At 42.6% G+C, this 17,092-nt stretch overlaps 1 protein-coding gene across 5 annotated transcripts in view; it reads right to left on the bottom strand.

The window, feature by feature from the left end:
• Positions 1-17,092, bottom strand: part of ddr1 (discoidin domain receptor tyrosine kinase 1) — a 61,298-nt gene extending 44,206 nt beyond the window's left edge. For 3 of the 5 annotated variants that reach the window (XM_014334471.2, XM_005925176.3, XM_014334475.2), the window contains exon 1: positions 14,128-14,401. In XM_014334471.2, coding sequence (XP_014189957.1) covers positions 14,128-14,129 — 2 coding nt within the window. In that variant the 5' untranslated portion in view covers positions 14,130-14,401. Of the gene's footprint in view, positions 1-14,127; positions 14,403-15,763 lie in introns of those variants that run through there. The other 2 variants (XM_014334473.2, XM_014334472.2) reach the window with 2 other exon arrangements.

Below are 17,092 nucleotides of genomic sequence, written 5' to 3'. Positions count from 1 at the left end.
CGCTCAGTGGATCTGCGCTCGACAGTGCAGCCTAGGCGGAGTAGTCGAACGCAGATTCACTGAGCGCTCAACACAGACAGCATCGTCAGAAGGAAAGTTGATAAAAATAAATTACAAATTTTGTATTGTTCGATACATATGCGTACCGAACCGAAAACACTATCGAATGGTTCAATATCGATACGAGTATCGTTGCACCCCTAGTATATACATACATATACTTACGGTCATTCTGGAGTCTTGTTCATCTTGTTCACCACCAAACAAAAGTGTTTGACTTCATGAGCATTGTGACTACATGCTCATTAGTAAACATGGTAAAAAATAAAGCATGATCATGTCTGATCTGATGTCTAATGGTGATACAAAGGCTTAAACCTTCCTAACGTGGGAGTCGACCAATAGGGCCACTCCCTCACTCTTAATGACCAATAAGATAACGACACTGAGCAGGATATAAATGCTACGCACCACCCGTGGTAAAGTGATCTGAAGGTGCCAAATGGATCAACACAGAGAATCTGATGTTAAAGGCTTCACTAAGTGGTTTGAACTGAATATTGTTCAGTAAATGAAAAGTGAGAATTTGGTGAAATTGTGGGTGGTGTGCATGAAGGTTATGCTGTGAAAATGGAAAAGTGCACATAAAATAACAAATCCGATATTGACCTTCTGCAACGTTTCTGTGAAGCCCCATCAGGTGATCAGTGTGTGCGTGTTTGATTAAATCCCGACTAACACTGTAGGAGTAGGAGCGATCTTCGTGAAATTTGGATCCATGTTGAAGACCAGAAAAAACGAACCCTCAAAGCAACACAAAGAATGACCAACAATAAACACAAAGACGTAGACAGAGGAACACTAAAGGCAGGAAAAACTAGAAGCCCAAAGAAACCAATCAAGCATGTGACTCTTACAGAAATTTAAAAAAAAGAAAAAAAAAAAAAGAAGAAAACTTCAGATGGGGAAGCAAGAAGGAAGAAAGAAGCCTTAATGATAAGTGGAAGTCTGAAGTGGGAGTGACAGCTGGGTGAAACAGAGGGGCCAGGCTGTCTTCCCTGCAGACCCTTTACATTTCAGCTTCATCTCTGAGTAGACTGGGACAGGCCAACAGCTGACACACAGCTGTAGTGACAGAGGATCAGAGGGAGGGGAGGGAGAGAGGCAGGCAGAGGGAATGTATGGAAACAGAGGGAATAGTAGAGTCTGCTCAAGCACAACGGGGTGGAGGGGCAAGAGCAGCGATGACACGGTTACATGAATGTGAGTATTTCGGAAGTGGTGCAGAAATGGTGACTTATGGCCTCGTAGTGCGCGTACGCATGGGTGTGTGGGACCGAGCCGGTGCAGCTGTCCTGAATGGCAGTCACAACGCAACCGATACACGGTGCACGTGTTCACGTCGAGGAGAGAAAGAGAGAGAGAGAGAGAGAAAAAAAAAAAGAGTGCCATCTTTTCTCCCTCTTCATCTGAATGCACATACGACTGATGACACAATGCAGAAATATGGGGCTTACTGGACTAGGCTCAGCGTGCAAAAAACACTCAAGAGTTCAAACTGATGAGTGGGGCCACAAATCCAAGGCAATCACTATAACAACCACGGTGATATCAACAAACATCAACCTGAACAGAGTCTCATCACCGTTTTGGTCAGCAAGGCAACAAGCTCTCATCCAACACACCACCAAGAGACAAAGACATTAAAGAAAACCAGAAGAGCAACTGTTCCAGCGAGAAGGAACAAAAGTGGCCACAGCCATCTGAGAACATTGTTGTTAGGAAAAGTCAAGTGGTGTTGAACAGCTGTGGTTAGCACTCAGAGAGAATGAGAAGGGCCCGCTGTGTTCTGGAGGAGGCAGCGCAGTGTGCAGTCCAATCTACGCTCACATTTTGTCTCTGCTAATCCACGAGCAGGACTGTGAATACTTATGAGCAGCTGCTGTTTCTGTCCCGCGCAGCAAAAAAACCCCAAAAAACCATGTCTGAGACAGATGAGAGCAGGGACGAACACACGGGAGAACTTTTTTAAAGTGAGCAGCCATTGCATCATTAAAGCTAGCGTGCCAGTCTCTATAATTAGATTGCTTCAGCGAAAGCTGGCGAGACTTCCTTGGCTCTGGTTAGCGTCTTTTCTCCGGAACTCCTCGCCTTGGGCCCAAATTTTAGCCTTCATTATTCTTTCCAGTTGTCCAATAAAGCCCCCCCCCCCCCCCCAAAAAAATAAAAAAATCTGAAATGATGTAAAAGTTTGCTTTGTTTTTTTCTGCACATTATTTTGCATGTTTTAATACTTGAATTGCAAACTCTGCATGGTTCACATCACCGGCCGCTGACTATTATTAAAGTGTATCTTGACTTGTAGGGTCTTTTTTGGTTGCAGCCATTAGTATCAGTTTGTGTCAGTATAGTAGAAAAAATAAAGCTGCACAGGCTTGAAACCTAAGAGAGGTAATCAATCACAGTTGATACGTCATCCATTTTTCCTGTCAAGGGTTCTGCCGAACAGCAACCTTAGCAAATTTCATTTCATGCCTTTCATACTGGCCATGTTTGCTTACTATTTGCTTATCTTTCAAGTTTCTGGAGCAGAATGCATCAACTTATCAACTTGATGAATATGATCATTTACACTTGCCAAAACACTGCTGCTCAAAATGTTTGGGGTCGCTTAGAAATGTCTTTATTTTTGAAGCACACTTCCCCCCTTTTCTATTTTAACTGATGATAAATATTCCAAATTACAATCAGTGATTGATGGCGCCATTAATTATGAGTCATTCATTATTTTTATTGGAGTATATCCGTAGGTGTAAAGCCCCATGTTCCACTGAAACAAATTTAAGTACCTACTGCAGCTTTCGGATGTTAAAAGGCCGATTCATCGTTTCACGAGTGTGTATGCACAGCTGAAAACTGTTCTGCTGATTACACAAGGAATACATTTGGCTACCTGAGTGTCTGGATCATTAGCCTTTATGGGTTCCATTATAGTTTCAAATTGACCTGAAAAAAGGAGCTTTCTTCTCAAATTTGTCAGAGTATTTTTGCTCTAAAAGAAAGGATACTTCTTTATTGAGGAAATTGTCACAAATAAAAGACAAAATTACGATTTTATATGATGGTGTGTACCACTCAGTCCATAGATGAGCACAAACTGGCCCTAACCAGAATAGAAAGAAGTAGGAGGCCACAGTGCAATTCTGAGCAAAAGGACAAGTGCATTAGAGAAAAAGACACCTCACAGGTCCTTAATTGGCAGTTTTATGAAAGGTTACACCAAAACAGCAGTTTTAACGTCAACAGTGGAGAGGCGACTCCAAGATGCTGCGCTTCCAGAAAAGATTTTGAAGAGAAAAAAAAACGCACATGTCTTCCACTGGCTGTTTTCCCTCCTCAGACTAATTTTCACCTTTTGTTGGCCGGTCTCAGATATGAGGCTTTTTCCCTTCTTTGTGAATCTTTCACAGAAGGCAAGCATCCTGGAGTCACCTTGCAGATACCATTTAAAGTGCCAGTTTGGAACCTGCGAGGCGCATGTTTCTCAGACTTCAGTCGCTGGTGTATTTTTTTGTCTTGCTTAGTTATAATTAAAGCCAGACTGTGCTGTTCTATAGAGAGAATAATTCACTGCTGAATAAAATATGCAGCACACTTTTTATGTCTTTGAGCAATAACACGCTGATGAAATTCATAAGAAATATTTATTTTTTGCCATTTTGAGACTATGATCGAATCTTTGAAGGCTCTGGACACTCAAATAGCTAAATTAGAATAAGCTCTGAGAATTTTAAAAACACAGACTTGCTTTAGGTAACACACGGGAGTGATGTTTCTAAAAAAGGTGCACTGAACGCCTGTGTAGATATTCCTTGATTCATTTATGATCCGTGACTGATTAACAATTGATAATTACAACATTTTCAATTAATTTAACGTTGATGTGAGAGTTATTATTATTTTATGTTTCTTTACATTTCACATTTAATTAATATCAATAAAATGATCACAACGGTAGTGCGCTTTGCAGCAGTGGTATTCGTTACACACTCAGATAAGTTGTTAGGGCAACCACTCACATGGCAGCAACCTAGGGCATTTAGACATGCAGGAATGGTCAAGATGACCTGCTGATGTTCAAACTGAGCATCGGAAAGGTGATTTGAATGTGGCATGGTTGCTGATGCAAGATGGGCTGTCTGAGTATTTCAGAAACTGTTGATCTACTCAGATTTTCCTACATAACAATCTCTGAGGTTTACAGAGAACAGTCTGAAAGATAGAAAATGTTTAGTAAGCGGTGGTTCTCTGAGTGAAAATGACTTGTTGATGTCAGAGGAGAATGGTTAAACTGAATTGAGTTCACACCAAGGCGGCAGTAACCACTTGTTACAACTCAGGTAGGCAGAAAAGCATCTCTGAATTCACAACATGACCAACTTTGAAGCTTAGGGGCTCTGGCAGCAGAAGACCACACTCCGTGCCACAGAAACAGATGTTACAATCCAAAATAAAGCTTGACTATATAAGACTGGAAAAAGCCTGGTCTGAAGATTCTTGATTTCTGATGCAAAAATTCAGAATTTGGTGTAAACAAGATGAAAACATGGGTTCATCCTATCTTGTCTCAACAGTTTAGGCTGCTGGGAGATATTTTTTTGGGCACATTTTGAGCCGTTTAACACTTTAGTAACAATTGAGCATAATTTAAACACCACGATCTACTTGAGTATTGTTTCTGACCATGAAAAGACAGTGTCTCCCCCCTCTGATGGCTGCTTCCAGGAAGATAAGACACCATATCCCAAGCTGCAATCGTCTCAAACTGGTTTGTCTGTAAAATGGCCTTCACAGTCACCTGATCTCAATCCTGTAGAGCACCTTTGGGATGTGTTGGAATGGGAGGTTCACATCATGGACGTGCAGCCAGTAAATCAGGAGCAACAGTGTGAGGCTATCATTTCAATATAGACAAAAATCTCAGAGGAAGTACATTGTTGAATCTGTACCACAGAGAATTAAGGCAGTTCTGACCCCAGCGTTGCACATCGGACAGTTTATTTCTCACAGTCTTGTATTTTGTTCGTCTAAATCACCAAGAACTTGGCTTTGTAAGAATATGAACGTCACTCAGTTGGTGAAACATTTTGGTCAAAATCAACCTCATAATGGTGAAAAGAGAAAATACAAAAGTTCTTCTTCATCATCATCATCATCTCTGGGCACCACTAAAGTCTGTTTAAAATATAACAATAATTTATCCATCTGATTTTGCTGAGTGTACAGGAGACAGAACAAAGGTAATGAACCAGGAGCTGCATCACCAGCATGGCTACTAACTCTTATTTTGACAAGCTTTGATAAAATGTCTAAAAGTGTGAGGTTTTTGGGGAAAGTTTAGCAATAATGTAGTGCAATGCATATAATTTGCAACATCAAAAAGGCTTCGAATGTCGCTTATTCAATGTCGTTCTTGTTCTATACACAGATCTCGACATGTGAAGTCTCCAGTCTCGGCCAGATAAAGTAACACTCTGCCAGTTAGACATGACTAATGGCCACTGGGGAGACACGGAGTAGTGAGCTCTTTGTTTTGGGTTTCTGTTCGTGTGCGCGCGCGTGTGTGTGAGAGAGGAAGCTGGGTGTACGCACTGCTACGCTCGGAGTCCCGGAGAGAATGAAGCATGAATTTATCTTCAGTCTTCACAACACTTTAAAGGGTGATACTGTGGAGACTGTGCCAGTGACACAAACAAGGTCATCTGATGGCTTCCTTGAATACAGCCTTGCTTTTGTGTGACTCAGGACTGGTGTGAGTAAAGTGCTGATCCCTGCGGGGCCACTGTTTTCTTATTTTCACTGAGGATTCACTCCAAGGGCAGGCTTGAGATGCTTGGCTTGAGATGCTTGGCTATAGCAATATGTCCATGGGGATCTGTTTTACTGAAAACATTACCTACAGCTTACTGGGTTAAATATTACAACTTTACTCAGCACAATATTTGCTTGAGTGGGTGAAACCACACAGCTTTACACCCTTACTGAGGCTGCAAACTAATTTGATATTTAAACTGAGAAAACACAGCACAACTGTGACATTTGCCATCAAATATATGACTGGGAGCTTCAGGTGAAGAGTGGTATTATGCCCTGCTCTTCATCATGGATTTGGGCCATGCACTAGGCATCCAGTTGAAAATCTGTGTGTCACAAAATTCACCCTTACAAGGAAGTGCCAGTCATGTCTGTGGAATCTGATTTTGCTGAGTGTACAGGAAGAAGCAGAAGGAAAGTGCGGATAACTCACTTGGAAACGGAAACGGCAAGACAGTGGAGTCAGAAAAACAAATTAAATCTGCATCAGTAAGAAACGGAGACCATAAACCATGTGAACAATTGCTGAGGAAGGTGGTGAGTCATGAAGATAGGGAATTGTTAAAGATGAAACCTGCTTCCAGAAACATTTGAATTGTGCATAACACCAGATGACTCATTACGACAGCTCAGCTTCCACCCCCTAAAAAAAAAAAAAAAAAAAAAAACCCAATTTTAAAAAAATCTCCTTACAGAGACAGAAACGGGAGGCACAGGAGTCGAGGCTCAAGGATAGAGCAAAAACAAGCAAAAAAAAAAATGAACATAATAAGGTTGGGTTCATTAGCATGCGACTACACAAAGCTGACATCAGTCATAGCAACAGAATGAAACCTCCACCGGCTCCCTTTTCAGGTCCACTTGGCTCATCAGTCCATAGCAGCTGCAGCATTGCTCATCCTCATGGTGGACAGAGACAAATGCTGACTGATTACCGCAGATTGCCTTCGTCAATAGCAGCCACACAAACCTAGCTGTAAGCGCAGGGGACAAAATGTCACAACAAAACCGTTTTTAACGCATGCACTGCAGCTCTAAACCTTCCTGAAAACAGCTGAATATGAGAACTCAAATGTCTCAAATCAAACTTTTACGTGGGTTTAATCTGCCAGCTGCCGAGTACGAAGTCAGTGTGATGTCCGATTGTGAGAACAGAGCAGGAAAATGTGTGGTGAATTTAAAGCAAGCTAGTGGGCATCATCCGTCCTGCCTACTACCTCTACCTAAGAGTTCCCTCACCCACACCAAAGGGAGTATTTTCAGTGTTAAGAATGCATCGAAGTGGACCGTTTCCTGCTGTGTGCTGCATCTGAGTGACCGCTTCAGTCAATGTCCCAGCTTTACTCTCCTGGCTTTGTCTCCTGAGTTTATTTGAGAAAATATCTCAAGTTTAAAACCAGGAACACATTTTCTTCGGACTCTTGGTTTGTTGACACGTGACACATATTCCAGCCAAAAGATGCATATGTAAATAAGCTTGTACTGTGCAAAAGTCTCGAGACTCCTCATTTCTTTACATGTTACTAGGAAAGCGGTTAATAGGCGCGGCGATTTATCGAAACATGTGCAAACACAAACTTAAATACATAATAAAAGGCAAACTTTAAGTAGTTTTCAGGAATAGTTCTCCAGGCTTCTTGAAGGACACTCAAAGCTCTTCTTTGGATGTTGGCTGTCGTTTGTTCTGTTCTCTGTCAAAATGCTTTGATAATGATGAGGTTGAAACTCTGGGGAGGCCAGTTCTTCATATAAGCTTTCACTGCATTGACAGGGTGTTTGGGATAATTTTCATAGTGAAAAATAAAGCTGTTGCCAATGAGATGCTTTCTAGATGGTACTGAATTGTGGCTCAAACTCTGATCGTAGCTTTTTGCATTCCTAGATCTCCAACATAGCTCATCAGTCACCAGAACCACCGGCTGAAATGCGGCCCAAAACCACGACAGAGCCTCTATTGTCTTTTACAGGCTGTAGGCACTCGCTGTTGTACCTCTCTCCTACATACCTCAGCTTTTTCTCCGCGTTTCTCTTAGTTAAGAGTAACTTCTTGACAGCCATCCTTCTATTGATTCCATATCTGATGAGGCTTCAGTGAACAGTAGATGAACCAGCCAGATGAATCTCTCAGGTCCCATGTCTTTGCTGGATTTTGCCTTATGTGTTAAGAACATGACTTTCAAATACTGTTAATCTGCTGTAGATAATATTTTTAGACCTTTCATGTCCTCTTTTGTCCTCCACTTGTCCAGTTTCCAAGTTCTCGGCCAATAGTTCTCTGCGAATCACCTTTTTGGTGCAAAAATACTATTTTATGTCAAACTGTGTTATCTTTTTTTATATTTTTTGTGGATTCAACTAAAGAAATGGAGAAAAAAATAATATAAAAATTTTGCAACAGGCTGCTAGAAAAAAAAAGTGCCTAAAGACACAATTTAAAATTCTTTGCCAAGTCGTCTGTTATGCGTAGACACAACAGTGGTTCATCCCTTTAGTTCGGTGTGTTTATGAAGGAATGACTCATAGGTCAGCATTAAGTGGCTTAACTAAAAATATTCCTCTGAAAACAGTCAGGTACAAAGACTGCAGAAAGGCTGAATATGTCAAAGAAAATCTTTGAACGACTTTCAGAAATCCTGGAGAAGTACTGCTCAAGACCGCTTTAAACTTTACAAGAAAATCTGACTCCTTGGAAATAAAATATAAAGCAATGAGGGGTAGCAAGACTTTTACACAGAAATGTATTTTATTTTAAATTGGAAAAAAAAAAAAAAGTCGAGTCTTCTGGCTGTTTTTCCATGTTCCATGTTAATGGCTTCCGGTAGAGCTAGACCCTAACCTTATGTTTGTTTGTCAACCCACTACAAGAAACTGTAGCTCTTTGCTGGGCGTCTTCCGCTGCTCTTTCCTGCTGAACTGTCAGATAAAGGCAAAAAAAGCACCCCTAGTACAAACAGAGATAACAAATCTTAAACACACATACATCCAAAACACTGTCAAACACAAAAACCCAGTACTTTTTCCAACACTGTTTCCTTGTCAGTCCTGCTTACTTGAGAAAAGACTCCAATTAACACACATTAATGAACAGATAACGCTCTTTTTCCAAGTTCCCTTTATTCTGAGCCCCTTCTGAAGTTTCAATGCTTTGAGGGCAATGCTTGCCTTTACATTATTTGCATTTTTCCTTGTACTTGTCTAGACTTTAATCCAAATGAAAGCTTGTGAAATATTGAAAAAAAAGGAACTTTGCAGGTTTGTCTTTTGTCAGTCGTCACAGAAATCAGTAATTGAAACAACATGCAGAGCAGGTAGTCCCAAGACTTGTCTTCATGACTACAGTCCTACAATAAACCCATAATATTTACCTTGGACCGTTCTTGTTATTTTTATTAAAGTTCCTATAATTGCGCTCCAACATTATGGTATCTGCAAAGGCAATCAAAAGGAAATGAGCCTGATCAGATACAGCAACAACACACAGTACAGAAGGAGGTAAACTGCCTGTTCGGTAAGCTCGACACAACAAGAGAGAGTCAAACCAAATCAGAAGAAGATGTTCTCAAAGCTGAAATAAGACAAAGAACAGAGCATAACAAAGTCGCACACAAAAAGAAAATGAAGGTTTTGTTAACACCTCTGGCAGTCAACATGATCTACACGGAGTCGGCTGTTTATTATCGTGAGACTCAGAGCGAAGTCTTCTTTCTCAGTTTACAAAGGAAAAACATGTGTTCAGTTTTGTCTGCATTTCTTCTGGGAAAGTGGTTGTGACCGACAGAAACTGGAATACTATTATGCTTCTCGGGGCTCGAAGCCTCGTACTTGTCGGCACATGTAGTTAGACTGTCCTCAGCTCCTTTTCTGCTCTGTTTAATCCATCTGGAATGAGATGAGATCCACTTCACTTTCTAGTGCGTCTCACTTGAAAGCGAAGCAAGCTCATGTGCTGCCTGAAGATTAACCATCACTGCTACTCCGAGGGAAGATTAGTTCTGAGTTTGACCTTAGCTGAAGCATGGCTGTAAGACTCGTGAGGAGTATCCAGCAGGCATGAGGGACCATTAGCATGTTAATACGATGACCTCGCAGCTGAGTGCATGTGAACCTCTGGTTCTAGTTTGACACCAAAGGTCCTTTAGGGCTGTAGTGTGATGGAGAGCCACAGCCCAATTCTCTGAATTCAATTTGCACAGTCTCACTACCACCTGTCAGAGAACAAGTGAGAAGCAGAGGGGAGGACAGGGTGAAAGGAGAGGCATGTGACGGGACAGTGAGAAAAACAGCCGCAGACTGAAGCAGACAGACAGACAGACAGAAGAACGCCATGAAGGAAAATTCCCACCAGTAATCGAACGAAGAGACTGGCAGAGCAAGTGTGGGACAAAAGCAACTCTTTGCCGCAGGAGGTTGAGAATTATTCATCCGCTGAGAAGCCATTGAAAAGGAGAGAGAGGGAACAAGAGAAGGGATGAAAGGAGTGAGAGAGAGGTGAACTCAAGAGTAGCAGAGAGAAAATGACAGGAAGAAAAAAAAAAAAAAGATCAGGGCGAACGGGAATGAGCTCAGCTAGACTCAACATTTTGAGTCAATGTGAGGAAATTAACTGGCCTAACCGAGCAATGCGGCAGTCTTCAATTCCAGTGAATAAGAGCTGAGGACAACGTAGAGGTCTTCAGATGTTGCAGCACAAAATAAAAAATATGCACACAAAAGAGCATTAGGATCCGAAAATATGGTGGCCTGGTTAATATAAAGCCTGGGCTTTTGCTGAAACCACACACACACACACACACACACACACACACACACACACACACACACACACACACACACACACACACACACACACACACAGACACACACACACACACACACACACACACACACACACACACACACACACCTGTTAAAAGCCTCAGGCACAGGTTGATACCTCTATCAAACTCTCAGTCCTCCTCCTCCCTCTCAGCAGTGAAAAACAGCCTCAAAAGAACTAAATTACACATCACACAACAGTTTCCTGATGCTAATGCGCCCCTACAAATCCCTCGGCGGAAACGGCAGACACGTCCAACCCACTCAGCGTGGATGTGTGGATGTCATTGTAACTCAAATTCATCATACGCAAAGAAGACATATTGAAAAAGAAAGTAACCTTTGATGTTTAACACAATTTTCTTCCCATGTTCCAACAAGGTTTCAAAACACATACTTTGCCAGAAGCCATTAGTAATTATTAGTGGCGCTTTGTGCCACAAGAGGCACTGTGGGTGCTAAAAAACACCAACCGCAATATGACGATTTGAAAAGTGGTGAGGAGAGGAAAAAAAAAAACTAAAAAGAAAGAAAGCAAGAGGCAGAGAAGGGAGCACACTGGCTTTTAAGTTGGTTTCCATCTTTTATGAGGTTCTTTTCCAGCAGCGATAACTTCAGCTTCCACAAGTTGGCAAAGTGTGTAGTTGTTTTTAAACCACAGGATTCACCATCGTCCACTTCTAATTAGACCATCCTAATCATCCAATTCACAAATGACCTTGGCTAATTTTGCAGATTAAACACAGTCTTAAGGTTTTTGCAGAGTATAAGGTTTACACAAAAGAAAAGTTGTATAAAATGTCGTGCTGTGTCATCTGATACCAAGGGCCAGTATTGCCAGTACATATACTTTGAACTTATAGAGGCAGCTTATGCAGGGAAAGCAGTGTGTACTCATGATTAATCATCATCAGTTTGTAAATTCTTAATGACCACAAGACACTGTGAGGCGACAGCACGGTGCTGTCCTCCTCACAGTAAGAAGGTCCTGGATTCAAATCCACCAGCCTGGGTCCTTCGGTGTTTGTCCCGAAGCCTGTGCACGGTCTCCCACAGTGCACGTTAGGTTAACTGGTGATCCTAAATTGGGTGTGACTGTGAGTGTGAATGGTTCTCGGTCTCAGTGTGACCCCGAATTGGACGAGGTGAAGGAAACTGATAGACAGAGGTGTGGATTTAGGAAAAATGAGACATTTCTTCATGAGGTGACAACAGCTGCTGGTGGCAAAACTTATTCAGATCACCAGCTAGACTCTCGAGGGTTTAATTACATTGTAAATAGTGGCGATACCAGGCTGTGACTGACAATACACCTGAAACTGAAGCAAGGTTGAAAGGGCCTTAAATCTGTGTTCTTTCTGATGCCCAGCAGGGGGCGACTCCCCTGGTTGCAAAGCGACGTTGAGCTGAATAAAAGTAAATGGAAAAACCATCCTCGGCTCCCAGGATCTGTGACCTCAGTAAACACCCTCCTAATGCAGCTATGGCCTCAATAACTTAAGTTTAAAAAAAAAAATCATGTTAATTGCAGAAATACAGTCCCCACTAAATTCAAACAGAAGGGAAAAGTAGGGTATACTTTACAGTGTCACTGCAGTGTCCCTTGCTTCCACTATTTGCATAAACACTGAGAAGGCATCCTCCAAAATATTTAGCTCAAGGTTATTTTTTTCCTTTAGTCCATTCAACTAAAAACAGCACACATTTGGGTATAAAAAGATTCCCTGCTGCTTAAATTGCACATCAAAATTTCACAATGTTATAGGAGTGCAATGGCTAATAAATGAAGCTCTCTTTTAATAAGAGTTTTTTATTATTTCATAAAGTCATAAAACATGTACTAGAGTTGAGAAATTATATATTAGGGAGATATGGCAGTACCTTCAAGCTTCTAGATTTCTGTACTTTACCACAGGCTGTCACACACTCGTACATTATCACCTTCAAAAATAGGCCACCTGTAATTTTGGAAGTCATGCAGAGGCATTTCTGCAGTTTTCCGAGCTTATATCAGGGACCAAGTAAATGTCTTAGATACTTTGATAAGATACCCTGTGAGAATCTTTGAAGAAAACTTAACCCAAGGGTACTTGCATCCAAGAAGCAACACCGCTATCTAACAAGGGCACCCTTCACTGAAAGAGCAAACAGATAAATAAGGAGACTCACAGGGACGATAGGAGAAGAGAGAGGCTGAGGGTAAGATGTATGAGCAGAGGAGGAAGATAAATAAAATGTCTAGTGCTGCTTCAAAGGGAATGGGGAGATACAGAAGATGAAGAAGAAAAATCTGTGTTCCATGTTACATGTAGGGAAAGAGACAGATTGCCAGAATGATCAATTAGAGGATCAAAAGTGTGCTCGATGCCAAACGAAGGATGGTGGGGAGGGAAACTGGGAGGGGGAGGGCAGTCTGAGAAAAGGTAGGACTTCAGGGATGGAGATTCGCGAAGAGGAAACCAAATAGATTTGAAAACTCACTGACAACTAAAGCCCACGAACAGCCCAGATCCCGCTTTGAAGTGTCACCGCCCATTACACGATTAATTTGTTTGTCCGACAGTCTGGTTGAGCTCGCTCTGCATGTGACCACACATACACAGATGCAATTGAAAAGTCCAGCTGTCTAGACTTGAAGGGAAATTGGTTTGGGAAAACAGGCTGGACGCTGGAGTCCCGCGTTCAATCGGTTTCATTTCCCATTACAGGGGGATTGTCGAGAGGGAAGGCAAGTAACCATGTCGTGTCTTTGGACTTAAATGAATTCTTCCACTTGCCTTCCTGTTCAGTCTGTCTGAGCCAATTATGACCAAAGACAGACTTTCTGTTTAATGCATGATCTCTGTGAGAGGTGTCACATAAAAGACAGTTCTTCATTGCCATTGTGCCCTTTCATGTTGTTAAGTAGCCCCTTTAGCGAGAGACAGACCAGGCAACTGTGCCAAACGTGCAGTTCAATCACTGTTCAAGCTGCGACTCCTTTAAGGTTCAAATTTGTATCCACCTGCTGAAGTCTTTTAACCCAAAACAATGACCCAGATAGAGGATAACAGACTGGAGTCAATGATCAACCAGACCATACATACCAGTGTTCCCATGGCAGAAACTACACCGTGCTTCTATGTTTGCAGAAAAGCCTGCACTGGCACGCAGCAGCGTGTTTTCAATCACAAAACAACACCACTGCAAAACCACTCTTCATTTTTTTTTTCTTGTCTTGCACATAAAAAACCTTTCCAAGACTTTTGTTGCCGAGTCTTAGACACAAATCAAATAAGAGCCATTCCTTCGAACAATGTTAGACAAATTACTTTGCTGCGTGCATACTTCTCCACAAATCATATTATGCAATTAATGCTGCTTTGTCACGAGCCTGCCAAGAGGAAGACAAATCAATAAAAAGCTGTTCCAAGTCTGTGCGTGAACACTTATACTCACATAACTGGGCCATCCAACTATTTCAAATATCTTGTGTCTTCTTTGCTCAACTGCACAGCTGATAAAAACGAACTACTCCAAGTCAATGGCTCTCTCGGGACATTGTGGAAGAATCAGCAGCCAGATGCCTACTAGACTGAAATCCAGCAAACATGTGCATCAACACTCAGGGATCCTCCTCACTTTATGCCCCTGCCTTAGAGGCAGAGAGGGAGGGACGGAGAAAGGGAAAATGGCATTTTATTGCATTTCTATCTCTATAGCACAAGCACCCCCACCCACTCCTCCCCACACAGCAGTTTATAACAATGGTGCACCTCCTCTACGCTGGACTGCCTTCTCAGTCTGTTAGCCAACAAACTACCCACATCAGCCATTTTCATGCAGTCAGATAGGTGACTGCTCACTGCACTTCACACCCACTAAAGCCCATTGTTTGACTCCTCCAGTAGGTCACCGGCCCCCAGAAAGGCATGCACAAACACACAGGAGCAAGACAACACCACAAACACACGCAATCAAACCCACATTTTCCCTTCTCTTTGTTCTCTGTTATACAGAAATTAACAGAGACAAGATGCTGAAATATACATAATTCTGCACCATCCTGTTGTCAGACAATATGAGAATCACTCGTAACACCACATGACTGATCAGCTATCACCGCCCCCTTTCTTCTGCTTCATGCAAACACAAAATGTACATCCTGTTCAAAGTCCAAACTTTCCTACAGCTCGTCCCCAGAGTCTGAAATGTTTCCTTCATCAACACAGATCCGAGTTCCAGGCAACTTTACACTGATTTCTGACTTGGTTCTGGTGACTGATTAGCTCCCCACTGGAGAACCAGAGACCAGGGATGAGTGAAACCAGAGCTGTCGGTCCCACTAAGGGTCCCCATGTGTTGCTATAAGGTCACAGGGTCAACAGTCTGTGTGATGACCATCAGCTGGATGTCACTAGGTCCTTTTAAATGCTACACGTTTGACTCAGTGCGTCATTACGCCCGCTGCAGTCAGTTTTAAAGCTTCCACATGCCAGCTCAGATTACTTTTCTTTAACTTTTTATTTATTTATTTAAATGTTGTAAATGAGGTGGACTCTGAATAATGACACTCAAGGACTTTCAAAAGAGGAATGACTGTACAACTTAATCAAACCCGTGTAACTGTTTGAGAGTTAGTGGCAATGAGTCGGAGGTCGGAGAACGAGAAAAATCCACACTGAATATAAAAGGCGTGAAAGCAGTGAGGACTCTGAATAACGTTTTCTCCGGTGCCAAGCACCCACTTTTAAACACGATGTTGCAATAAGTCTAGATCATGATGTACGATGTCAGAATATCTCAGCTACGCTGTCGGCAGCATAAATACCACAATGTATCTGCCACACAAACGCGCAGAGTCCGGGGCGCAACGTTACACCTCATATGCGCTTCCAAGGAGTCCGTGGCCAGCGTCCAGAGCTGCAGCGCTCCCGGATCACAACGAGACATATAGACGCCAAGCCAGCGAGTGAGAGACGCACAGACACACACACAGACAGCTGGAAATACCCACAGCAATATTATTACAGCCGCTTATTATGGAGCTAAGCGCACGGAGAAGAAACGCGCAGAGCAGGTTGGGAGTACTTACCTAAAAGACAGGCAGAAGTGTGCTGTGACAGCGGTCCAAACTTTGGGATGAACTCTGTGGTGAATTGTGCTCAATACAACACGCGTCCACCGAATAATCCAAACTGACCTCCGAGAGCAGCAGCTGAGTTTAGTGAACGACCTCCACCAAAACTCAGAAAACAGCGCAATACTCCGTACGGGCTGCGCGCACCGGCTGATTTCACACCCCCAGGCTGACTTTCACTTGAGAGGAATATTTTTCAGCCTGTGGTTAATGGAGGGGGGATAATAAGATAAAGGAGGGAAAACACGCAAAGTATCTCTGCTTCTCGGACCTTCTCTGATTCTGCGTCCTCTCTCAGCCGCTCCTCCACAGTCCGGGCTCAGCAGCCGGGCCAGCAGGCGCCACCAGGTGCTCATTTACATAACTGCACCGGCTGTGTCCAATCACAGCCGCGAGCAAGGTGTCTGATTAAATATTCCAGCAGGCAACTCGACCAATCAGCGCCTCCCGTGGGAGGGCGCTGTGGCCTCAACGACGCTGTAAAATGAAATCCAAAGTGAAGTCTTCGGGGCCAGTGGGAGTTTCAGCGTTACAGCAACACAGAGATCTGGGGGATATTAGCTTACCCACGATACAGCTGCACGCAAGACAGTTTCACCTTGTTAACCCTTTGCTTGTCAGAACAGGCTTTCCTGCTGCTATGAAACTGATTTTGTTTTAAAGAAAATAAACTTGTAAACTCTTTAAATAATCTGTTCTTCCTCTTCACAGATGGTCAGGCCCATTTAATGTAGACCCAGGACTCTGCCTCAGTATTTACCTCTCTATTACAGAGTATTGGTGGTGTAACTGTATACCATTACTGGCTCTGGGCTATAATGACTCAGATTGAAGGGTTTGCAGTAAAACACAGCACTGAACTTGAATCAGGACATTTGTTGATGTGGGACCTTGAGGCAAAGCAGGAGGGAAGAGTGAATTCATGTCTGAAAAAGGGCCACATGTGTGCCCGTTTATGCTTAATAACATCAAAAAACTGAACAAGTCCGACTCAGAGAGGCTGAAACAAAGGTTGTAAAGCAGCTACAGTATGTGCTGGTACTTGCCCAAGAGTGAGAGCAGGGTAACTTTAGCTGGTGCTCAATCAGCAGGCACAGACAATAAAGGTCATTTAACAGACTCCAAGCTCCACCTTGGATAAACAGATAAAGGGAACATGGATTCTCTGCTGTCTAATGTTCCCTTGCACTTGTAGTTTAAACTTGCAAATGAGCTTTTTGTCTTGAAGAAGCTGTAAAGGCTGCGTAGATTCATACCATACAGTAAAAAAATAAATAACTCAAA

Source organism: Haplochromis burtoni, unplaced genomic scaffold, assembly GCF_018398535.1.
Source record: "Haplochromis burtoni strain Fernald_Lab_line unplaced genomic scaffold, NCSU_Asbu1 Contig_80, whole genome shotgun sequence".
Lineage (NCBI taxonomy): Eukaryota > Metazoa > Chordata > Actinopteri > Cichliformes > Cichlidae > Haplochromis > Haplochromis burtoni.
The sequence above is the reverse complement of the archived record's forward strand: the minus strand, read 5'-3'. Positions and strand labels throughout refer to the sequence as shown.